Source organism: Siphateles boraxobius, unplaced genomic scaffold (assembly GCF_051911475.1).
Source record: "Siphateles boraxobius isolate OS27281-9 unplaced genomic scaffold, OSU_SipBor_1 53, whole genome shotgun sequence".
In the NCBI taxonomy this organism is placed as follows: domain Eukaryota; kingdom Metazoa; phylum Chordata; class Actinopteri; order Cypriniformes; family Leuciscidae; genus Siphateles; species Siphateles boraxobius.
This window is the reverse complement of record NW_027509175.1, coordinates 8,680,928-8,707,042: the sequence shown is the minus strand read 5'-3', so window position 1 is coordinate 8,707,042 and position 26,115 is coordinate 8,680,928. Positions and strand designations below refer to the sequence as shown.

Here is a 26,115-nt window from a genome sequence, read left to right as displayed (position 1 = left end):
TCCGAAAATAATATTATCTTATTACTGCTTATTTTTATGGTCATCACGTTAACAGCATAGAATCCCAAATGTTTTCACATGGCATGGGTGGACCGAACGTTTGTTTTCCATTGGAACATCAGTCAGAGGTCTTCCTGAACAGACATATGACTGAAAACAAGCAAATAACCCTCTCTACTCTACTAAGAAGTACAGAAATACTTCAACTAATTTAATGTAAAAAAATACATATAATTTCCGCATATCCAATACAGTTTTATAATCATCTCCAGTGGTCTATTTAACAAAATTAATTCCTTTTTGTTAGTTTTATCCATTTTTGTTAAATTATGGTATTGGAAACTAAATTTGTGTATATATATATATATATATATATATATAGTTACCAGTGGTCTAAACTAAAATATCTAAGCACTACAGGAAAAAAAATCTAATAAATGAATCTATTATTTATTTATTTTATTTTTTAAGATAAAGTGTAATCCCTGTGGGACTAAACAGAACCGTAACAATAAATGTAACTGGGATCCTAGACACTCCCACAATCTGCCATTGGCTGAACAAAACGAAAGCCCTACCCTAGACTCACGCCATTGGTTGAGCAAATGTTTTTGTAGCACCACAAAGCCACAGTGTTTACAAAGAATTCAATGTGCAGATTATTTAACGTTGTCTCTGAATATCAATCTAGGATTGGATTTTTTAAATCACAAAAATTGCCATTTAAGTATGTTTCTAAGAACAAGAGAAAGAACATTTTCCAAGTATGTACAACTTTAATATGAATGTTCACTTTAAAAGAGGGAATGTATAGTAGGTGTGGAAAAAAATGACAATGACAATGTGTTTTTTTTTCTTCTATCAATTAAAAACATTAATTAGGGCAAATAAAACTCCCTCTATTTGAAAGGACTTGAAAGTATTTGAAAGAAGAATAGACAGGAAACTCAGATGATGGCTGATCAGCGAGTAAATGTCACTCAATAAGTCAACTGTTATAATCCTTAAGGGTGTTACAAAACTGGTTTGTTGACAAGTTAGAATTGCTTCCTCATTAAAATGATTTACAAAGAGATTGATGGGCAAATGCTGACCATGACACATAAGGTTTAATCCAAACCTTAATCACCTGATACACCAAACATTGATGCATCAGATTTATGGAGTATGTGTAATGGATGAATAAGTCCCAGGCTCTCATTCAGGTGAGTTTAGCTGTACAGGACAGCGACACGTATAGCTAAAGTTCAGTGGTAAATTGGCTGCACATACTCTGGTGGGAAAACGCCCACTCTTCCACGGCACCGCCCCCTCCAGCATTGAGCGTCCGAACAGTCCAGCACATCAATGACATCACCGCGCAGGAAACGTAGATGAGTCGCATGATGAGATGTGAAGTCGAAGAGGGCATGGGCATGACGTGGCCTCTGAAACACGACACACACACATGCACACAATTAAGAGAAATGCAAAGAAAAAAGTCACAAATATGAAAAACATGCCACAATTGTGAGATTTAAAGTCACGACTGTCAGTAATAAAGTCACAAATGTGAGAAACAAAGAAATAATATAAACATTTTGGAGGAATAAAGTTGATGAGAAAGTCAATTGTGAGATATAAAGTCTCGACTGTGAAAAATAAAGTTGCAATTAGAGTAGCAAAATAATTTTAAACCGTTGCAATTGTAAGATATTGTCAGAATGATGAAAAACAAGTCTCACGACTATGAGAGAAAGTTGCCACAGTTGTGAGATATAAAGAAATAAAATAGAAATTTAGGACAGTCACAAGTACAACATAAAAAAATGTATTATGACTGTGAGAAATAGCTGCCACAGTTGTGAGATATAAAGTTGCAATTTATGAGAAATAAAAAGTTTAATTTGAAACTCTGAATAGAAAATCAGCAATGATATTGATAAATAAGCGGTCACATTTGGCTCTACGCATGCCTCGTAAGAGCTTGAAACAGGATATGATGTCACGCTCAAGCTAAAGAGGTTTGCATTGAGCCAAGAGATCAAAGTTTGACTTTACATCCTCTATTGGTCAAACATCCTTTCGCTTTGCAAATTTGCAGATCAGTTCACCAGAGTTGAACTTTGGCACCTCAGTAAGGCTCTTACAGCTAATGATCCCTCGGGCTCTTGCAGGAACACGGTCCTCTCTTTGGCAATGCTGTTGATTCTGTAGAAGTCCACCAGCTGGTTGAGGGAGCTGAAGACTTCATCCCATATGAAGTACTGCCCTAATCCATCTTTCAAAACCCTAAAGTGCTGCACATGGTCCCCATAACTAGAGTGTGAGAGAGAGAGAGAGAGAGAGAGAGAGAGAGAGAGAGAGAGAGAGAGAGAGAGAGAGAGAGAGAGAGAGAGAGACAGAGAGACAGAGAGAGACAGAGAGAGAGAGGGTTGTTTAAGTTCTAGATTAAGGGGTAGATCTTGCCTGGACTTACCAGTTTATTAAATCTGAACATAAAAGTGTCCGATTAAAGGTTTTGCCCAATAAATCACAGGCTCTCAGCAAGTTTTTGAATCACAATGATGTAGAAGAAGCACAGTGATAATAACTGTAATCAAATTAGGCTCTGAACAAGTCTGTGCTTATTCTCCTGCAGATACATTACAGTATTCCTCTCAGATAAAATGCTCATTACAGTACATTCAACAGCGTACTAATAAATACAATATCCCCCAGTTTCACAGACAAGGCTTGAGCCTAGTCCTGGACTAAAATGCATGTTTGAACTGTTTTAACTGAAAGCAACTTGTTAGTGCCACTGTTTTGTCTCAAGATGTACACCAGTAATGTTTTTTTATAAAGCACGTTTATAAAAGCAACTTAAAATTTTTTGTCTGATGCACGTTTATAAAAGCATCTTAAATGTATTAATTAACTAAAGCCTAATCCTGGCTTAAAGGCAGGGTAGGTGATTTGTTTCAGAATTTTTTTTTTGTTATGCTGGTTGCAAGTCTCTTCACATCCTGATATCAATCACAAAGTTAAGTGGTATAAGAATATTTATATGTATATATATATATCATCTGTGGAAGGCGAACGACCATGCCATTCGATCCGAATGCAATGATACAATGTCCTACCTGCCTGTCAACTGATGTATTTCATACATCCGTGAACCTGCTCACTCAGACATCATCAGTCACTGAGCACCGCAAACAAATCAGCAGCCACCTTTTACAGTTCCTCCTGATCCAAATCAACAACTACTGTAATTTGGAAGAGATGGAAACCTGTGACTTTATACTATATATTTATATATATTCGTGACTTGATTTGATGTGTTTCAATGGCAACACAATCAACACTGAAATGAATCTGCAGCAGTCAGGTGGTACAGGTCAGAGTTCTTTAAGTTGTTTGTGTTCATTATTATTAGGGGCGGCATTGGCTCATGTAGGTTGTCTATAAACTGGAAGGTCGGTGGTTCCATCCCCGGTTCCACCTGACCAAGTGTCGAGGTGTGGATGAGCAAGACACCAAACCCCAGCTGCTTTCGACGAGCTGAGTGGCGCCTTGCATGGCTGAGACCACCGTCGGTGTATGAATGAGTGAATTTGAGGCAATATGTAAAGCGCTTTGGTGGCCATGTGTCTGTTGAAAGGGCTATATAAATGCAGTCCATTTACCATTATTGTAATGTTATGTGCTTTGAGACATGAGGTAGTTTAACGCCGTCTCTCGTGACGCTTTTGTTTGCTCCCTGCTGTACGCGTTCATGTGTTTTGGAGGAGGCGTGGCTTTGGAGACGCTCTGAAGGGAGGGTGGGATCTTATTCTTTCAAAGCTAGCTCACTATAGAGCATCACAGTCCCGCCCACAGCCGGTGCCGGAAGTAAGAATTCAATACAATTTCTCCATTGACAGTTGGGGTATAAGCCATAAAAACGTAAATATACATGGTAGACTTAAAACCAGCTACGGCTGTACTAAGCGATTGTATATGCTCATATAAACGCCAAAAGTTCATGGGGCACTAACCTTGTTTTGAGATAAATGCCTTTTTTTTGCGATGTCTTTGATAAGTACTTCATTACCCATAATCCTGAACAATCCCACAGTGATGCATCTGATTGGTGGAAGTTGTGTAACTGTCTAGTCGAACCCCCCGAAGGTCCGTGAAAACAGAAGATCATTAATAAAAAAATTAAAAATAAAAAAAAACCTGTGTTGCATTTTTGGACGGTACACTTATCAGTGCAATCGTGATCTTCTTGGCTGCCATGATGGTGTTTTTCAAGGAGGAAAACAAAAGTGTTCAAAGGGGTGAAAACCACTTCAAATCGGGTCATGTAGTTGAGTATAGCGTGTCCAAGGGTCAGCTTGTGGGTTTTGTAAGGGCCAGGCATGTGGTGAGTTTTGCAGGGAGGTTGGTAACGTTAGTTAGCATTATCGTTCACTTTAGCTAGGCTACTGTAGCCTTCATATGTTATGAGTCATATCAAGCATTTTATGATGCCACTGTCAAAACAATATTTAGCCTAGGCATATCTCTTCATGCATTTACTGAACATTTGTGTAATAATTCATGGCAAGTTAATAAACTGAATATGATGGTGGTCCAAGAGCAGACCATGCACCGGTCCATGCATCAGACCGGTGGCGTGGTGCACTTTCTGGTTTGCTGACCATCACTTTTTAATTTTCACTTGTTGTGGATATTAAGAAAATACATTAAATGTTATTAAAATTAAGGATGAACGAACTATAACTTCATGATTAAAATGAGCATGGACCTCAACCTGTCCTGTCAGCAGAGTGTCCTGTGTCATAAAGGGCATTGAAATAAACACACAAACTACACACTGAACACACATGGAGGAATGGACGCTGGGGAGCAGCGACTCTCTCTCACACACACACACACATTTAAATTCTTTATTTGAATTAAAAGATAAGCATATATCATGGCATAATTCAAATTTGACCAAAAAAAAGTGTACAACAGCAGCCAATATCTCAGTCCATTATGCACATTAAGGGTAAAGGTGGCACCTGCGCCTCCATATGTAGAGGCTACCAATTACTGCTGACACAGAGCAATATCTTGTCAGTTTTTTGGCCTTGTTCTTATGTAGTCCGCAAATCTGCAGGCCTCTTACACACAACTTGTGCACATGGCCTAAACTACCGAAAATGAGGGCAATAACTTTACAGGAATAGCCAAAGTTATTGAAGACATTGTACCATGGTTGATATTTCAACAGTTTTGAAGCATAGCAGGTGTCCATGTAAGCATCAAAAGAGCAACCAATTTCTATTATTGTAACCGCTTTGGTGTGTTCATTAATTACAACTATGTCAGGTGTATTTGGAAAGTGATTTATAGCAGTTTCCAATGTAGTGCACTGTTCGTGTGGAGGTGAGAACCAGTCTATCTTGATCTTTTCGTTAAAATGGATTGTGGTGAAATTGACATTGTCTCTGAGCTCCTTCACTAAGAGTGCAACAATACGGTCGTGGCGCGCGATGTACAGTCCTTTGTAGGCAGGGCAGCCATTAAGGATGTGCGCGATCGTCTCTCTTTGCCGGCTGTGGTGTTGCAGGCAAAACGGTTCGTGTGCAGATGGAAACCATGTTGCTAAGTTGAACTTTGTTGGTAGTACCTGAAGACGTGCTTTAATTGTAAATCTGTGGATGTCATCTTGTAGGGCTGTGTTTTTCAGAACTGTGTGTGACACGTTATGGTCAGCACAGGGCAGGCAGGCCAGTTGTCCTTGTAGGCGTAGGCCTGTCCAGTGTTGTATCATACGCAAATGGAAATGATCGATTATTGTCCTTCTAGTATTTTGAGTGTCAAGGAGTTGAATGTTGTCGCTAGTTATGATGGTTCCTTCTGCCGTGATGGTTGAGTCCGTGACAATGTTCTTATTAACTTCCACAGACTGTCCTGCTATGTTCCTCCAGCGCAGTTGGATGTTTGCGCGGTTGCAGAGGTCATTCAGGTCCAGCCAGTCCGAGCGCACGCCAAAGCCTGGTGTGTTGGTGTCCAATTTTCATTGGGTTTTCTTCTAAACCCAAGGAAGCTGGCGTCATCTGATGTAGAGAGAGGAACCTTGCGTTTCCCCAGATGTAGTAGAAGTGAGGCTCGGGCGAGCTCACGCACGGCTGCGTCATCATTGTTTAACATCCTTAACAGGTTGCTTATTCTGGCGGCTACATACACCCACTCTATGTGAGGGACGCCCAGCCCTCCCTCTCTAGACCTGTGAAACAGGACATCTCTTGTCGAGTGTGTATTTAGTCCTATCCAGCGTCTTACCAGGCCTACAGTCTTATTATTCAGCTCATTTAAGGTGCATTTAGGGATATGTATGTTTGCAAAGAGATGCTGTATTTTGGAAAGGGCAATCTCTCTTATGGCCTGTAGTTTCATTGTAACAGGAAGGGGGGATGAATCCACCATGTCCAGCCTTGTGCAGTATTCACTGCTAAGTTCACGTATTTGCTCTTCCCATTCGCCCGCGATGTTGAACCGGTGTCCAAGATAGCAGTATGTTTCATGGCGGGCATACACTTTAATTTCATTGCCCATGATGGAAAAGGAGGGTTGCTTATCTTTCTTGGCTTGGTACCACCTGTTTCCTCCACTGCGTCTCTCATAAAACACAGCGCACTTGGTGTTTTTCACCTCTAGTCCGGACCATCGCAAGAATTTATCAGTATGGGAGAGCATGGTTTTTATCACTTTCTCATCCCTGGATGACACCTGGACGTCATCTGCATAGGCCTGGACAGGGTTTGGCGATCTGATGTGCAAGGGGGAGCAGAGGCACAGCCACTTGAGCCACTGTTTAAGGGCTAGAATAAAGTTTACTGCACTCCATGGGCAGCCTGTCTTGATGCCAGTTCTTAGTTGGATTGGGCTAGTCAGTTGGTCTCCACAGATCACCTGGATAAAGGAGTTTCTGTAGATATCCTTAATCATATTGATATAAGGTTTGGGTAGGTTAATTTCGTCTAAGGCTTTAATCATAACGCCATGCGGCAATGAGCCGAATGCATCACGGAAGTCTAGAAAGACTGCATAAAACTTGGTGGATTCATGCTTAAAATCATCGATTGCTGTTTTCAAGCAGAAAACGTGCTCATTCATGCCTTGACGATTAATATAGGCTTTTTGTTTTTCCGACAATATGTTCGTTTCGCAGAGCCATGGCAGGATGCGATTCAGAATACATTTCATAAGAACTTTGTAAATTGTAGGGAGTAAAGAGATATCTCTCCATGTTGCTGGGTTATCAGGTATATTGTCTTTTTTCGGAATTCTGTGAATAAGGGCTCCTTTCCACGAATTTGGTATTTTCTCGTTGGCCAGACAGACATTAAATATTTGCGTTAGTGCGATACATGTCCATTGTTTTGTGTATTTAAGTGTTTCATACGTAACGCCATCGGATCCACACGCCTTGTTGTTCGGTAGGCTTTCAATCACCCTTAAAACCTCCTGAGATGTAAACAGCGAGGTATTCGGTGTTTCGGTAGGGGGATTTAACTCTAGCGCATCTAGCCAGGGGGGCGTGGCGAGACGTTCACCGGTGGCGTCTACTTGGTTTTTATCGCAATAATAGTTATAAACTCGCTCATCGAGTTCAACTCGTCGTTCCCTCGCTCACACACAAACACACACACACACACACACACACACACACACACACACACACACACACACACACACACACACACACACACACACACACACACACACACACACACACACACACACACACACACAGGAATGGAGGCTGGGGAGCAGCAACTCTGTTATTTACACGATTACTACTGAAAGAATTGCTATTAACTGCACATTCACTATATAAAATTTACTGGAGGAAAAAGTTCGCATGGCCGTCGTTCCCTGATTTGGAAGTCGCTCAAAAGGCTCTTTCGTGGTTGTGGAGGGCTTCAGTCGACTTCAGTGAGGCGCGGACATGAGCAGAGCAGAGCAGACATGTTCTAAAACTCTTTAGATACGGATTTCTCCAAAACGTCAATGGGAGAAATGAATGGGAAATTTACAGCTCTCTCGGGCTGTGGACGGGACTGTGATGCTCTATTGCTAGCCACTCCATAAATTACCTACCCTACCTTTAATCTAAGCCTTGTCTGTGAAACCAGGCCTAAAAATCAAGCAATAATCCACTCAAAATGCAACAATACAATATCAATATCCTTATGCATCTACATTTAAGATGCAATAATACAGTGGAAGTCCAGTAAGTATGTGAAAAAAGTATATTTTGTAACTGTACATGCGTTAATTGTTTTTCAAAAGATATTTATCATCAATAAGTGTTCCTCAATTACTCTTCAGAGCAAATCAGAGCAAATGGAATTCAATTACTGAAATTAATCTATCTTTCATCTATATTCTAAAATATTATTTATTTTTATTTAATTTTAGAACATATTTTTATAGTTTTTTATTTATAACAAATCATTTTGATCACTTGCATTTGAATGTTTTGCCTTTCACAATCCTTGTAAATTAGTAAATCTTTAAGAAATATATAAATGTATTTTTTTTATACTGTATTCTCTTTACTGAGAAACATGACACTGACGCACACCCTGCGCCTGCGGCATGTGTCTTTAATCACCTGGTGGCTCCACCCTACCACACCTGCTCGTAACCTGTGTGGGTGTTACTCACACACACAAACACAGATGCATATCAGTCCACGCAATCTTGCATGGATCACTCTGCTTGTTCAGACAGAAACGGTGACAGAATGAGAGAGAGAGAGAGAGAGAGAGAGAGAGAGAGAGAGAGAGAGAGAGAGAGAGAGAGAGAGAGAGAGAGAGAGAGAGAGAGAGAGAGAGAGAGAATGAGAGAGAGTTGTACTAAAGATCATCAAAACAACAGGGCATGTTTAGGGAGAGTAAGACATTATAAGTCATTATAATCGCAGTCATTATGACCCAACATTAAAACAGACACACAATAACAATTCTTAGACACAGGTTCCAACATAAACTGTCTTGCATTAATTTTCTGTTTTTTGTGTAGCATTGTGCTTTCTGTTTACATTAAGCTTTTATTGAGATTTGGCCCAAAACAATACAACTGACCCATTTTGTCATTCTCTATCTATAGGTTCAGTATAGTATAGTCGTGAGATTTTTTACTGTTTTTGAAAGTCTCTTATGATCACCAAGGCTGCATTTATTTGATCAAAAACACAGTAAAACATATATATTTTGAAATATTAATACAATTTAAAAAAATATTTTATATGGTAATGTTTTAAATAAAAAAAAATCTGTGATGACAAAGCTGTATTTTCAGCATCATTACTCCAGTCTTCAGTGTCACATGATCCTTCAGAAATCATTCTAATATGCTGATGTATTATTCATGTTGGAAACAGTTGTGCTGCTTAATATTTTTTAAAAGCCTGTCATACTTTTTTTTTCATACTTAAGCAGCACAACTTTTTCCAAAAAGTTATCTAATCAGCCTATTAGAACAAATGATCGTGTGACAATAATGGCTGATGAAAATTCAGCTTTGCATCACAGACATAATTTATATTTTAAAATATATTAAAATAAAAAAACCGTTATTTTAAATTGTAATAATAATTGTTCCCCTTTTGATCAAATAAGGCTTGATGAAATAGCAAGAACATTAAAAATAGTAATGTGTCCAAACTTTTGACCGGTACTGTATGTATGTTTGTATGTATGTATGTATAGTTCATTTCATTCCTGAATAATGATTAGTCAATACAGCATTCCAGCTGTGCTAAATTACACAATAATTTAACAGCTATACCACAAAACAGCAGTTTGTCAGCTACTGAGCACATTCCCTGGGGGTCCATGAGGTAGTCCAGGAGGTCTGTCGACACATATAAACATTTTCTTAAATTTCATAACTTTTCTGACTATCTGAACAAACATTTGCAAATGATATGCACTCTCTGGGGTCACTCCGGAGACATTTTACATCTAAAATGTACCATTTAGGTACTAATATAATCACTTTTGGTACCAATATGTACCTTTGAGGTACTATTGCTGTAGGTACAAAGGTGTACCTTTGAAAGGGTCCTCACCCTGTGGCAGCATTTATACCTTTTTTTCTGAGAGTGTGTTAAGCATTCACATTAGTTAAGAGTTCCTAAACTAAAGGTTACTAATAGGTCACTGTATAGGTCTGTAAAAGTTGATTTACCTAAAAATATAAATGATTATTATTACTATATCTTTCTGTCTTTCCCTCTCTTTTCCTCCTTGCTTTCACCCTCCCTCTCCATCACACACATGTGAAAACACACAGCAACATCTGTGCTGGCCTCAGGTACTCAAGCTTGTTAAGAGGCACTATACTAATAATATGTGTCTAGATTGGATTCATTGTGCTGCAATTGTGTTGCAACTATCCCTCGATTTCTCTTTAAATTTCCTTCTCTTTGTCTCAGTAGAATTTGACGTTTTGGGTCAGGCCTTTAGAGGTGTAAAGCAAAGTGATCTAAAAATAATCCATGCATGTCCACCTTCCCAACGCATGCCAACTTATTCAATAGAATTCTACCATGAGCTGTGATGTGTAAATAAAAGAAGAAAAGAAAAGGTGTTGATGCAAAGAGAAACATTACTATTATTGATATGAACAACCCCCCAACAATGAACGATATCTGAAATCATGCAGCCTATTACTTAAGTTATAAGCAAAACTAGTGAGCAATAAAATGGGTGATATATCCCATTAAGGGGCCATTTACATGATACTGTTTTCAACTAAAAACTGAAAGAATTGTATGCGTTTTGGTTGTTCATTTACACGCCAATGGCGTTTTGGGTGGCTGAAAATGCTAACATTTTAAAAACGGGTTTCAAAGTGTAAACTACAAAAATGTGAATATGTGAAAACGGTGAAGTCATGCGCATGAGTATTACGTGTTCAGTCTATTTTTCTTAACAAAGTGACATCATCAACTACTGGCCTGGCAGCATAATGCAGCGTTTTTGCAGATCCGTGCGAACAGGGATCGTTTTGAAAACATTGTCGTCTGTCGCGAAAAACACAAATGAAAAACTTTTCCATTTTTAGTACATTGTTGTCATGTAAACGTACCTTAAGTCACATCTAAAGTTCACAATATCATATTGATGCAGTGCGTTTTTTGTTGTTTTTTTTTATCAGTGCACATAATTTTTCTTTTTAAATTAATTTGCCCTCATAATCGTTAATGAAATAGCACACCACGACCATTTAAAGATCCAATCAATTCCACATGGACACAATCAAGCCCCGCCCTACATTTCTTTTCCTTGTTCATGAAGCTGATTCACTCGGATAGGCTATACGTCACAATATATAGGGAAGAAAAGACTCTAAACTTCTGTTTCATGCCGACTTTAATAGGCTCTTTTGAATTGGGCAAGTAACCACCAGAACATCCTAGCTTTAACCACCAGTAATCACCAGAACATCTAACAAATATCACAAGTGACCACCAGAACATCTAGCAATAATCTAGCAATCTGAAGTGTGTCCATGAATGCAGTACATGCACACATCACTTATATGTGTTATGTATGCATGTATAACACAAAGTATTATAAAAAGTAATTTTTGCTTGACATATTTAAAAGGTTTCCGTTTCCACCAAGGGAACTCTGAACTGTTTAAATAGGTTCTGGAGTGCTGGGAGCAAAAGGATTACATCACAGCAAAACGCTACCATGCACTCCACTCTAATTAGAGTGTATTAATGAAGAGCCAGATAGGGTAACAAGGACACACATTAACACACGCATTTACAAGCACACTCATGTCGGCTGTAGACATCAGCACATGCAGGGAATAATAATATCAAGCCTTTATATGAAGTGTACATTGTGTGGTAGAGGTGAGCAGTGAATGTAGGTTTCATTTGTATCTGACCTGACAGACACAGAGAACTCTCCTGGTGTGCTCTCGCTCTCCCTAATGAGAAACGCTCCACACTCCAGCGGTCTCAGGCGGTTTTCTGCAGCCTGCCGTGATATTCCACCCACAAACCACCTGCAAAATACAAGCTCATCTGTCACTATACATCGTATTGTATATTTATAAACTGAAAGGGGACTACTGGTATAGTAGTTTACTCTTTGATCAGGTAAAAAAAAAAAAAACGGAAAAAGCTTTACTTGATTATTGTAGTACAGCTTTGTAGAAGAGAACAGAAGCAATTCAATATTTTAAGTCAAGCCAGTTTTTTTTAGATCAAAAAATGGCCTACACTGAAAAATGTAGGCCTACTTGTGGTTCAGTCTCAGTCTACCTCTTCCCAGCATGCACCAGGCTGTGAATAATTAATATGGTCATACTGTTGGACCATTTGCAAGTTTTTTATTTTTTTTATTTTCTTGAAACATTTAGTATTGTCTTGTGATGTCATTGAGTTTATTCATCTTACAATGATCAGTTGATTTTCTGTGTTTCTTGTCTCAAGCACGTTGCTCTCACTTTATAGAAAATACATTAGATGAAGCATATAATTTTGAATCATTTCAAATCTTGTAAATAAAGGCAATAATCTGCACCCAACTCAAGTAACTTTCAAGTAAGACTTGATCTAAATGGGCAATTATTACATTTACATTTATGCATTTTGCATTTTTTGGACTTTTTAAATTGCATTTAAGTAGTACATTTTATCAGTTAATGCATTCTCTGGGAATTTAACCTATGACTTACGACATGCTTTGTTTGATCTATAGAAATGGCAAATTATTATTACAATTATGGTTACTTTTTGAAATTTCAGTAAAAATATATACACTATATGTTTTTTTTTTCATCACAAAAAAAACAATTTATTCAGAAAATAAAATTTCTGATTTTTTTTTTATTTTCTAGAACAATTTGTTCACAAAATTCCTTCAGTGTTAAGAAGTATATGCATTGTTTTCATCATGTTTTCAGATCTTTAGAAATGTGAGTGTTTGCATGATATAGGGTAGGGTGAAACAACATGTTTCACTGTGCGAAAGTTTTCTGTCGTCTTCGCTTAAGTAACTTGAGCTGCATTGACCATAAGCCAATGTTTGATCTCTTTCAGTCCTCTTTTTCATTACGATCATGAAAATTAACTGACTCATCCTTTCAGTTCAAAATGACTGGTAGGTTCTCAGTCATAAACTGCTCTGTTCAGGTCAAGCCACAGCATGTTTGAAGGGCTTTGGTCTGGTCTTTGATTTTTGCTAATCCTCACCGTCTCACAAGAATCTCAATCATCCACATCATGTTAAAACTGCAGTGTAAGGAAGTCCTTATCTAGCAATGTTTTTACCTAGCAGTTTCAATAATAGTCACACCATCGGGAAGGCCACACCCACAGCCATTTGTAAATCCTACGACATCACAGTGAGGTGTAATGCTGGGAAATCCCTACATTTGTACAGAGGAAGCTACTTCTTCGAAAATCTTTTTTTTTTTCTTGTCTGGATGATTCATATTAATTCTAAAATACATAATAATCCTACACCTAACCCTAAAGCTCTGGCTGTGCATCCAACAGCACCATTCCAAGATCGGGACTGACGCAATTGTCATCCACCTTGCACATCACAAATACAACATTCAGAACCACAGAGAAACAACACCTCCTGGAGCACAAACTACTAGCGATATCAGGACTAAAAGAAATTACCCTTACTTGTGGTGCATTTCAATCAGCTTTATATTCAGAAGTCAGTGCATTGATCAGGAAGTCTGTCATTTTAAGGGCTGTCTCAATCGCAAAATCTTTCCAGGGCACAGAAGTGTTCACTCCCCAAAAAGACCCACAAAACCCCTTGAAAACCAAGGAGCATTACAGCTCACTAACGGAAGTTAACTGAAGTGTGAAACATAGACCACTAGAAACTCTTCTAAATGTCCAACATAACTTAACATTAAACACTAACATGGTTTTCCCTTTACTGAATAACACATAAAATATCACTTTATCCCTAGATTTACTCTCCTAGTGCAGTCCAATGCAAAGCATGCTGGGAACTACAGTTCCCTTTCGTCCTGGGAACTCCGACGTGTCGTCGGGGGAGTTCCCTGACGAATTGGGATCACGCTAGGGAGACCAATTGCCTTCGAGTGAATTAAAACGAGCCAATGAAAATTGGCATGCAAGATTTGCATTCCGCGACCCGCCTACCAGCGCGGGTATAAAAGGCGGAAGTAAACATTGCGCAATGCTTTTAGCTTCGGAGCCGACCGATTGTGTCCTCTCTGAGTGAGTGAGCTTTAAGATTGTATTTTTCTTACTGCTACGAGTCTGCTGTTTCGGGAGGGGATCTCTCTGTGTTGGTGAGATGGCGTTTCAGCGACCGCGCGGTTCCTGTCTGCCGGCTGCGTCTATATGCTGTTAATTCAAAAGCTGTTTTCACAGCTGGTAAACGGTTGAGTGCGCACAGCGGGCTTGCAGTTTCCCCGCTGTGTTGCCGCGTTGGGTCCCTGTGTGCTTCAGCACGATAGAGAGAGTACTTTCTTCCTGAAAGAGCAACACGAGTGAAGATCGCGTCCTTTTCAGGATGACGTTTCACTCGTGTGTTTCTGGATGCGATCGTTCCCTGTCCTTATTTGACGGCCACGTTCATTGTTTCACATGCCTAATCCGTGTGTGAGACTACGTTCGTGGGTGGTTCATGTTCTCTCAGGGGTGCATGACCACGTCGGCACGTTGTTCGTCTCCCCTTTCTCGTAAAGGCTTGAGCCGCTCAGCGTGCCGTGTGCCGTCGAGCGCCGGCTGACAGCGCGGGTTGTCACGGCAACCCAGCGCGCGTCATTCGGCGCTCAAGATGCGTGGTCAAGATCAAGACTCGCGTGCCTCTATGAGGTGAGTCCCTTTGCTTATTTCCCGATCTAGTTTCTCTTCTGGTGCACCAGAGGGCTACTTTGGCGAATAACATTGGTGATCTGAGGGTTTCAGTGAGCACGAACCACTCACTCCTCTAGCGCATCGCAAACATGCTGAGACTGTGTTCGTGGGTGGTTTATGCTTTCTTATGAGAGCATGACCACGTCGGCACGTTGTTCGCCTTGCCTGAAGGCTTGAGCGCCCAGCGTGCCGTGTGTCATCGAAGCGATGGCCACGTTCACTATCTTGCATGCCTGGTTGACGGCCACGATCACTGTTTCACATGCCTAATCAGTGTGTTGAGACTGCGTTCGTGGGTGGTTAATGTTCTCTCAGGAGTGCATGACCACGTCGGCGTGCTGCTCGTCTCCCCTTTCTCGTAAAGGCTTGAGCCGCTCAGCGTGCCGTGTGCCGTCGAGGCTTTCGGATGGGATTCTGGTCCTTCTCATGAGGGACCAAGCATTTCATTCGGGGCCCCAGGGAGGACAGATGTCGATCGCTACATCGGAGAGAGGGCTGTTATACTCTGAAAATGATGCTGAGTAACTACTATAATGTCGTGTTCTCATGCTGAAGATTCAGACTTAACAGCCACACTTTCCTGGGCTGTTCTAAAGCGCCTGGATGTGTGTGAAGAATTTTGGCAGTATGGAAGCGTTTTGGTGCCAATATGGCAAGCCAAACATGCCTAAATCTGCAGAAGTTTTTCCTCTCTCACTACCACTGCACGTGCGTAGTTCTAACTCGGGGTTGAGCTGTGCTTAGTGACTGACCGTGATTAGTCACAGCGCTGGCCCTCGGTTAGACGATGTCCACAGTGGTGGTCCAGAAGCACCTCAAAACCAGCCCGCTCGGAGTTTGTTTTTCCCAAGGGAAGGGAAGCAACCCTGAGAGGAGCGACCCAGAGTATGTGACGATCTGCTCTTTGGGAGTGCGTGTCATCACCACTCCTTCCCCCGGGGGAGGGCCGGGTGGAGAATTTAGTTTCTGTTCCGCCGCTGGTTATCCAGTAATCAGCGGTACCCAAAGTTTGAGCAGTCCACTTCCTCTGAGTCGTTCACGGGCCCCAGCGCTCAGATGGCAGTGAGGGCTACGGCCTTGTCACTCTCGTCTCTCGCTGGGTGAGGGGAAACCAGGACTCGATGCCCCCGGGCCTCGTCCCTCGTTTCCCCTCACGGTCGAGACTGGCAGTATAATAAGACCAGTTTCCTCCATCCGAGAGGGTCAGAATGGCAGTGCGTGCCGCCCCCGAGCTGCACCACTCCCGTTCCCCTCTCCCCAGCTTGCAGATAGCAGTGACGCAGCCTCAGCTGCGTCGCTCCGGTCTGCAGCTGGGCCCGGAGGCGCAGAGACCAGCATACGAGGAGTCAGGGCCTCGTTCCTCGTCTCTCCCCCTCCCCTCGCCACCGGGCAGTCCGCAGCAGAACGCCCACGAGCCTTCTCTGCCGTCTGCCCCTCGGTGGAAGCAGGTTGGTGTCAGGCGCACCCAGATCCCCGCTCTCGGTCGCTACAACGCCACCAGAGCCGGGTCCCTGTCTTCCACCTCGCTGCCCCTCCGCGGGTACGCCGGTGGTTCGGGTGGGTTCATTGGGACGGTATCTGGAAGCCTGGCTAGAAGCGCTTCCGGGTCCGTCCCGATGGCTCATCCGCACCATCCGGTTCGGCTATGCAATTCAGTTTGCACGCCGGCCTCCCAAGTTCAGGGGCGTCCACTTTACCCGTGTGCGGTCGGTGGACGCCCCTGTCTTGCGGAAAGAGATCGATGTCCTGCTGGCGAAGGACGCGATCGAGCCGGTCCCTCCTGCCGAGATGAGGTCTGGGTTTTACAGCCCCTACTTCATTGTACCCAAGAAAGGCGGTGGGTTACGGCCAATCCTGGACCTGCGGGTCTTGAATCGGGCCCTGCACAAACTCCCGTTCAAGATGCTCACGCAGAAGCGCATTTTCGAATGCATCCGTCCCCAGGATTGGTTTGCAGCGATCGACCTGAAGGACGCGTACTTTCACGTCTCGATTCTCCTTCGACACAGACCGTTTCTTCGGTTTGCTTTCGAGGGTCGGGCGTATCAGTACAAAGTCCTACCCTTCGGGTTGGCCCTGTCACCCCGCGTCTTCACGAAAGTCGCGGAGGCGGCCTTTGTTCCCATGAGAGAACAAGGCGTTCGCATCCTCAACTACCTCGACGACTGGCTCATTTTAGCTCACTCGCGAGATGTGTTGTGCGATCACAGGGACATAGTGCTTCGGCACCTCAGCCGGTTGGGGCTTCAGGTCAACTGGGACAAGAGCAAACTCTGCCCCGTGCAGAGGATCTCTTATCTCGGTATGGAGCTGGACTCGGTCGCCCGGACTGCGCGCCTCACGGAGGAACGCGTCCAGTCAGTGCTCACCTGCCTCAGGTCTTTTCGAGGCAGGACAGCGGTTCCACTGAAACAATTTCAGAGGCTCCTGGGGCATATGGCAGCCGCAGTAACGCCGCTCGGCCTGTTACATATGAGACCGCTTCAGCGCTGGCTTCACGATCGAGTCCCGAGGTGGGCGTGGCACAGCGGCACGTTCCGGGTCAAAGTGACCCCGCACTGTCGCCAAACCTTCTCCCCGTGGTCGGATCCTGCGTTTCTACGGGCCGGAGTGCCCTTAGTCCAGGTTTCCAGGCATGCTGTGGTTTTCACAGATGCCTCTGCCACCGGATGGGGGGCCACGTACAACGGGCATGCAGTTTCAGGTCTGTGGACGGGGCCTCAACTGCATTGGCATATCAACTGCCTAGAGTTGCATGCAGTACGCTTAGCCTTGCGTCGCCTCAAAGGGGTTCTCAGACACAAGCACGTACTGGTCCGTACGGACAGCACTGCGACCGTTGCGTACATCAACCATCAAGGTGGTCTACGCTCCTGTCGTATGTCGCGACTCGCCTCCCACCTCCTCCTATGGAGTCAGAAGCATCTGAGGTCGCTTCGTGCCATTCACATTCCAGGGGAGCTCAACCGTGTGGCAGACGAGCTCTCACGGCTGCCTCCCCTGCCAGGAGAATGGCGACTCCATCCCCAGTCGGTCCAGCTGATTTGGAGTGTCTTCGGAGTCGCACAGGTAGACCTGTTTGCCTCTCCGGACACGACCCATTGCCAGTGGTTTTATTCCCTGTCCGAGGGGACCCTCGGCACGGACGCCCTGGCTCACAGCTGGCCCCGGGACCTGCGCAAGTATGCGTTTCCCCCAGTGAGCCTTCTTGCACAGACTCTGTGCAAGGTCAGGGAGGACGAGCAGCAGGTCCTTCTTGTGGCGCCGTATTGGCCCACCAGGACTTGGTTCACCGAATTCATGCTCCTCGCGACAGCCCCTCCTTGGCCGATTCCTCTGAGGAAGGACCTTCTTTCTCAGAGACGGGGCACTCTATGGCACCCGCGTCCAGACCTCTGGAAACTCCATGTCTGGTCCCTGGACGGGACGCGGAGGTTCTAGGTGGTCTGCCACAGGCAGTGGTAGACACCATCACTTCCGCTAGAGCCCCCTCTACGAGGCGCCTCTATGCGTTGAAGTGGAACCTGTTCGTCGATTGGTGTTTCTCCCGTCAGGAGGACCCCCGAACTTGCCCGATCGGAGTCGTGCTTTCCTTCCTGCAAGATGGGTTGGAGCGAAGGCTGTCTCCCTCCACCCTCAAAGTGTATGTCGCCGCAATAGCCGCGCATCACGATGCACTGGAAGGTAAGTCCTTGGGGAAGCACGACCTGGTCATCAGATTCCTTAAGGGTGCCAGGAGGTTAAATCCACCTCGTGTTTTGCACTCGGTACCCTCTTGGGACCGTGCTCTGGTACTTAGAGCTCTTCAAAGTCCTCCCTTTGAGCCTTTGCTGACGGTAGAGCTTAATATCCTGTCCATTAAGACAGCGCTCCTGTTGGCATTGGCCTCTTTCAAGAGGGTCGGGGATCTGCAGGCTTTTTCGGTCGACGAATCGTGCCTAGAGTTCGGGCCAGGCCTTTCTCACGTTGTGTTGAGACCCCGGCTCGGATATGTGCCCAAGGTTCCTACCACTCCCTTCGTAGACCAGGTAGTGAACCTGCAAGCGCTGCCCCAGGAGGAGGCAGACCCAGCCCTAGCTTTTCTCTGTCCTGTCCGCGCCCTGCGGGTTTATATTGACAGAACGCAAAGCTTCAGAACCTCAGATCAGCTCTTTGTCTGTTACGGAGGCCGGCAGAAGGGGAAGGCCGTCTCCAAGCAGAGGTTAGCCCACTGGTTAGTGGATGCTATCACCCGAGCATATGAGTCTCTGGGTGAGCCTTGTCCTCCCAGGTTGCGCGCTCACTCCTCTAGAGGTGCTGCCGCTTCCTGGGCTTTGGCTCAAGGCGCCTCGCTGACAGACATCTGTAGAGCTGCGGGCTGGGCGACACCGAACACGTTCGCTAGGTTCTATAGCCTTCGTGTGGAACCTGTTTCCTCCCGAGTTCTGGCTACGGCCAGTGGGTCGAGGGAATAAGTTGTGTCGGCTTGCTACGCCACTCCGCCTCGAACAGCGGATACGTGCTTTCTTGCTCCGTATGGCGCCCTACGTTGGTGAGCCTCGTGAGTTCCTCCTTCACCCCTCCGGTGCTGGGCGTGGCGGACCGCCCGGCGCCAGGTCTGCTACCTCTAGTGAGGAGTTGTTAGTAGACTGGGTGCTCCAGTGATCTCTACTGTGAACCATCATGCCACGTGCAGTTTAGCCGTGTCTTCCCCTTGACGGACTCGTTCGTCATCCCTGTTGAGTGCGCTCCCATTTCCCTTGGATTGGGACCACCTCAGGGACTGCCATATGTTTCACTACCCCATAGGGCTAGTACATATGTGTATTCCTGGTCAGTCAGGCTGGGCCTTCCGCAGCTTTCCCCCTCTCTTGGGGAACGCTTTCCCAGTGTTATCCAATGTCCACTGTGCGGGTCTTGCGGAACAGCAGTGTGGTTCCCGTGCTAGCTCCCGCAACTTATTTCAAGAAACTGCTGCAGGGTAGCTTAGCCGGGCGCTGGAAGGGGCCAGCACCATGGCGCTTTATTAGGGATCCCAATTCGTCAGGGAACTCCCCCGACGACACGTCGGAGTTCCCAGGACGAAAGGGAACGTCTCGGTTACGTATGTAACCCTCGTTCCCTGAGTACAGGGAACGGAGACGTGTCGTCCCTTCGCCATGTCGCTGTACCTTCGCGGAGGACTGGACACTGTTCGGCTCCTCAGCGAAAAGCATTGCGCAATGTTTACTTCCGCCTTTTATACCCGCGCTGGTAGGCGGGTCGCGGAATGCAAATCTTGCATGCCAATTTTCATTGGCTCGTTTTAATTCACTCGAAGGCAATTGGTCTCCCTAGCGTGATCCCAATTCGTCAGGGAACTCCCCCGACGACACGTCTCCGTTCCCTGTACTCAGGGAACGAGGGTTACATACGTAACCGAGACGATACACAGCCCAGTTTCTAGTTATGTCAACAAAAATGACTCATGTGGATTAAGTAAACTTCAGTTTTAAATATAGGCCTATTAGGTGGATTGAATTAAGTTTTGACAACTCGTGTTACTTTAGCTCATTTTGATTAATTAAACTGAACAAGACTATAACTGCATCATTTATTTATATTAATTGTAAGTTACAAGAACATAACAGAATATGACTGCAGAGGTTTCCCAAAGCATCTTGATAAATTTTGTCATTCACAGATAAAGTCACATGCTAAGTTAGATTGACTTTGGTCCCGTGATACTTACGTGTGAGGTCTTACATTGATATAGTTCTTCGGAACATAGCCCCGCCTACCCAACAGCTCAGCTGTGTACCAGTTTGGATCGTCGTCCATGTTTGTCACCTAAAATAAGCATAAGATCAATGTTCAGATGTCCACTATCACCTTAGGTTAGAGAATAACTATTTGCTTAGTGGAAATTTAAACTAATTTTCAAGTATCATGTAACTATGTAACAGCCCCAGATAACAAATTTGGTTAAAAAACAGTTTGCAAAACAATGCAAATGACCAGTTTTCCGCTTAAGTTCAAATAACGCATAAACAAATGACTGGCTGGTGTAGTATTTTACTGACTAGTTAACATACAGTCTACCCTGAAAAATATTTACAATTTTCTCAAATAGATTTCTAATTATAAAGTAGAGAATGGCCCGGTTTCACAGACCGGGCTTAGATTAAGCCAGGAACAGGCCTTAGTTCAAGAATTGTTCACTTAGGACATTTTAGTAGCTTTTATTATCATGCCTTAGAAAAAAAACGACAGGTGTGCATCTTGAGACAAAACAATGGTAGTGACATATTTTAAGATATGCAAGTACAAGTTGTTCAGTCAAAACAGCTCAAATATGCATTTTAGTCTAAGACTAGGCTTAAGCCTTTTCTGTGAAACTGAATTCTGATTATCTTGCACTGTACCCTCCCACAATCTGCCCAGCTACATAAACCACCACCTATTCATTCAGATATCCAATCTTGAAATAGATGCTAGAACACGGATGCACACACTGATCAAGTATTTTCTGCAAAGTGTCAGCATGCAGACTATAATCATTGTAGTATCATATTAGTGTTCACAGTGAACTATTGTATGCACACACACGCACACATACACACTCAGACTCACCTTCAGGATGTCACCCTTCTGGAAACTGAGTTCATCACATTCACTCGCTCTGAAACTGTAAAGAGCCTCAGCCTCCATTGAAGAAAGAACAGAAGAGAAAATAACAGGCAGTGAAGTGGAGATGAGACCAGGATGAAGACAAGAAAGAGGAAAGAGAAAAAAGGATGGGGAAGTATGAAAAAAAAATATTAAAAAGGATGGAGTATGGAGATGTAGAATGGAGAGGGTGAATGAGAAGAATAATCTGTAGAAGGACGATGAGTACAGCCTTCAGCGCAGAAAAACTGGAGCGACAAAAACATTGAGTGAAAACTGAGGAAGCACAACGTTAATAGAGAAACGGAGAGAATATGTGTGTCTGCCAGTACAGCTGTGCAGCGGAGGGGGAAGGAGAGAGAGGGAGAGAGAGAAAGTGAGTGAGAGAAAAGAAAAAAGAGAAAATTAAAGAGCAGAAAAGCAGTGACCAGATCAGACCATCACAGCTTTTGATTCAATTTTTCAAATGGCAGAGATATAAGGAAATATAATGCACAACAAAAAATGTATAGTCACAAATTAAGACCGACTTGAGTGAATTTATATATGTTCTTATGTTGGCTTGACAAAGCCAGCATACTGAAATCCTATTTAAGCTTCTTCATCATCATCATCATCATCATCATCTTCTTCTTCTCCTTTTCTTCTTCTGAAAATAAATGTAGTCAGTATCTCCTCCTATAGCTTTAAAGCTACACCCACCAAACTCAGGTCAGACCTTAAGACTGTTCTGACTCGGGTTGCTATATGTTTTCTAACTGATCGGACTTAGATTTTCGTTAAATGCACCATCAAAACTATGAAACCATCGAATTTCATTGAGAGGATCAAAATGTGAAACTCTAATAGAGTAGCTTCACATCCACCAAGTATCTATCACTAGCAAATCCTATAGCAACTAGGACATGCTAAAACATGCCAGCAACATGCTAATTCATGCTAACAACATGTTAAAACATTATTATTATTATTTACTTGCTACATGCTAATGCATGTTAGCAAACGTAAAACATGCTGGCAGCATGCTAAATCATTCAAGCAATGTGCTAAAACATACTAGCAACATGCTAATTCTAACAGTATGATAAATCATGTTAGCAACATGCTAAAACTGGTCAGCAACACGTTAATTCATGCTAGCAATGTGTCAAGATATGCAAAACATGTTAAACCATGCTAGTAACATGCTATTGTTATTCTTCTTATTATAATTGATTGGACCATTTAGTTGATGTGATTTGTATTCATACATTTAAAAAAATAAAAACATATGTTTAAAGTCGTCATGAAAACAAAATGTACCCTATATTTACTTTGTTGGCGCACATTAATAGTCTTGTGGTGAACAATTAATCCGTACAAGTTAATACACCAAAATAATTTGTTTGTCGTTGTAATCTTTAATCAAAATCTGAATATTTGCTTCCGCTCTGGAATGGCGTTCCTTCTCTGATGACGTCAGTTTGACGGCATGGGTTGAATAACCTTAACCACTCCTCTCTAACTGTCAGTTTTCTATGAGTAAGGGATGGAGGGGATGTGCACAACAATTTATGAAGTATATTTAATCATAAATCTTGTTGGAGGGGGCACATGCTTTTTATCCTATGGCAGTTTCTGTTGAACCAACAACATGGCCCTTATTAAGAGCGCTTGTTGCAGCTGTGCATGTGTTCGATTGTTGTGCATGTTGGTCACGTCCGCTCTGATTCAGATGACACGACATTTAATAAACGCACATGGTCACATAATATCTCTGCCTCTTGACTTAGTATAGCTTGATTAACTCATTTTAAAGAGAGCTTTTCAGAAATGAATAACTTACACATGAGACTGCACTGAATATTTAATTGTTTGCATGGAGATGATTTCAGTTCTCTGTATCTGACAGATGACAGTCAGTTGGCATGTCTGAGAATGTGCTGGTGGCAGCATCCACCCTCCACCCAGCCCCCTATCCTGCACAAACACACACAAAGATGTAAGAAACCATCATATTAGTGCCCTTCAGTGCTCACAATGAGAGCTTTCATGAAGGATAGCTGTCAACCAGTGAGTACAGAAGCAATTTTTTTCACTAAAACGAATAGAATAGTGATATTACTATATTTTTTCTATAAGTTCAACAAATATTTGACACTTTTGAAAATGTACTATAGTAAAACTGAACGCATGGTATGATGGTAAAATTGAGGATTCATATAGGGAGGGAGATCATTTCAGTTATACCGTATCCTAATTACACGTGCCGCGACGCACGATAAAAGGTATCTTTTCCACGTTAATCAGAGTTTTTTCATAGCAAGCACCAGTTTGGTAAGTATAGTTAAAGATTTGAACATGATAATGAGGAGCCATCTATTGTTACTTATGGTTACTTAATAGAAATGTCACAGGTATGTCATGGTTACTATTCAAGAAATACAGTAAATATACATAATAGTCTTTTAAGGGTCAGCGATATGAGCAAAAAAAACCAAAAAACAATATGCACAAAATATGGTGAATAAATATATCATGATCAAAACAATTTTAAGAAAAAAGTTATTACATAAACTACTGAAAATAAACATCTTCCAAAGCTTAGCATAAAAAATAGCAAATAAAAGTTTACATTTTAAATTAAATTTTAAATTTTATTAGCATAAAAAGTGAGCATAAATGTAAACCTCTTTCTCACACAGCTCGCCCAATTTCATGTCTTAGACAGAATTATATTGCATAATAAATACATTTTAGCAGATATACTCAATTTAAACGCATAATTAATTCAGATATTAATTTTTGAGGTAATTCATAAAAACAACCATGATATATATTTCACGAACCTTGCATTGTTTTGAGATGGACATCGCTAAAAGTAACTATAGCTTGCCATTCAGAATGTGATTCAATTTATCAGACGTATTAAATCCGGTAACATAATTGGGAGCCTTTTTGAAAGAATCCTCTTACATTCTCATTACATTCAATTCAGACTGCAAACTCATATGCATATTCATAACATTTTTTTAAAATATATTTTATTTTCTGCATGTGGCACTGTATAAATCTGTATATATTAGAATATTTTAAGTTCAAAATTTTTAACTTTACATTAAGTATTTAGAATTTAGAGATTGCATTTGACCTCTTGAAAGAATTTGCATAAACGTTATTATTGATTCAAGGGTCATACTGACAAAAAACCCATTCAAATGATCATATTTCAAAGCTGTGTACTCACTGATGCTTGATGTATTTCAGCTCACTGGAGACGATTTGCATGCAAATCAGTTTCTGTAATATATCTCTCTTATTAGAGACAACCCGGCTTGTCCTCTGAGGAAGCTCTATATCAGCTTCATCCTCAGCTGTCATCTGCAACAACACAGAGATGCAGATGACCAATGGAAGGCAAGTGGGCTAAAATTAAAGATTCCCAAAGAGCTTTTACAACCTGAGACCATCAGAGGTGGTCTTTTGTTGGAAGGTTACCTTTTGTTATGATGTTGTTCAGGCAGAGTGGCTAAGGTGTTTTCTGCATCACTCAGTTTGTCCAGTGTACGTTGGTCCAGTCTTCACTGGTCAGGGGTTTTTCTGTCAGGGGTTTTACTGTCTGATGACCTGCCATGTAATTGAACCAAACAGATAAGACATTTACATAAATGCATATATTTACGAAGTGCATTTATTTATTTATTTTCCACTTAAAGGATGGTGGGTGACAAATACACCTTAGGAAAACACAAAACCACTGATATTTCAGCCAAAAAATATTGTGTGCATCTTAAACACTGATTCATCTGTCATTTGCATATAATCTGCAATGTTACACAAGTTATCTTGTTGTATGGTTGTCATAGTGACAGCAACGCTTTGACACAGTGTTGCTTCTCCTTCTAGCTGGGCTGGTTGCCATGACCATCTTCCAGTGGCTGAAGAGAGAGAAAGGAGATGCCCTGCAGAGTGGAGACTTTACTGAACACTTTACAGGGTTATTCACATGTACCCTACTGAACACACATCCTGATTGCGTCATTCATTTGAATATACTCTCCAGTTCTAGTTTGACAGTGTATAGTCGAGGCATGCTCATCTACATTTCTGCCAGGAGAATATTTTATTGCCCAGAAGTTGCTCTTTCATAGTTTGGGAGACCGGGCTGCATACCTCTGGTGACTACGTGTAGGCCTACGCATAAAAACTGAAATAGGCTATACTGTGGGCTTTACTGGTGCACTAAAAAAAAAAAATCCTTAAAATAAACATGTGTCATTTACTCCCCCTCATGTTTGTTCCAAACTGCAAAAAAAGAAGCAGGGCACTAAGCTAGTCCATTTGCTTGCCATTATTCTAGTCCCGCCATAAGTCTAGTCTAAGACAAATTATTTACATTAAAAAGATCTTGAAATTAAAAAACGTGTTAGAGCATGATATTGGAAGCTCTGCGGGAAAGTAGGAGGAACACTTCCTGATCTAACGTTATACAAATTATATAAAGAAATATCAGTGTCAAGAAGTGCTAAAGATAGCAAATCTGCTAGGGATATTACTAAATATCTAGTTTTTAAATAAGTTTTAACACAATGTTACTTCGTCCGTGACAATATTTCAGC

At 42.4% G+C, this 26,115-nt stretch overlaps 1 protein-coding gene across 4 annotated transcripts; it reads right to left on the bottom strand.

The window, feature by feature from the left end:
• Window positions 1-434: 434 nt before the first annotated feature.
• grapb (GRB2 related adaptor protein b) lies at window positions 435-25,103 on the bottom strand. Of its 4 annotated transcripts, XM_077205303.1 has the most exons (7): window positions 24,995-25,103; window positions 24,744-24,877; window positions 21,482-21,553; window positions 20,601-20,698; window positions 11,917-12,036; window positions 2,113-2,298; window positions 435-1,427 (listed from the first exon to the last, which is right to left on the bottom strand). In XM_077205303.1, the coding sequence occupies exons 4-7, from the start codon at window positions 20,687-20,689 to the stop codon at window positions 1,241-1,243; spliced, it is 582 nt and encodes a 193-aa protein (XP_077061418.1). In that variant the 5' UTR covers window positions 20,690-20,698; window positions 21,482-21,553; window positions 24,744-24,877; window positions 24,995-25,103; the 3' UTR covers window positions 435-1,240. The 4 variants fall into 4 exon arrangements, with proteins under 4 accessions (XP_077061418.1, XP_077061419.1, XP_077061416.1 ...); XM_077205304.1 differs by lacking the exons at window positions 24,744-24,877; window positions 24,995-25,103 and adding an exon at window positions 23,343-23,405; XM_077205301.1 differs by lacking the exons at window positions 24,744-24,877; window positions 24,995-25,103 and having other exon boundaries at window positions 21,482-22,383.
• Between the last annotated feature and the right edge of the window lie 1,012 nt (window positions 25,104-26,115).

What these genes read in the sequence shown, in the direction of transcription:
- grapb (XM_077205301.1), bottom strand. Translation starts at nt 21,559, where the DNA reads ATGGAGGCTGAGGCTCTTTACAGTTTCAGAGCGAGTGAATGTGATGAA. An exon ending in AGAAGGGTGACATCCTGAAG is followed by an intron (nt 20,699 to 21,481) that starts GTGAGTCTGAGT and finishes TGCTTATTTTAG; the next exon opens with GTGACAAACATGGACGACGA. An exon ending in ATCAATGTAAGACCTCACAC is followed by an intron (nt 12,037 to 20,600) that starts GTAAGTATCACG and finishes TGTATTTTGCAG; the next exon opens with GTGGTTTGTGGGTGGAATAT.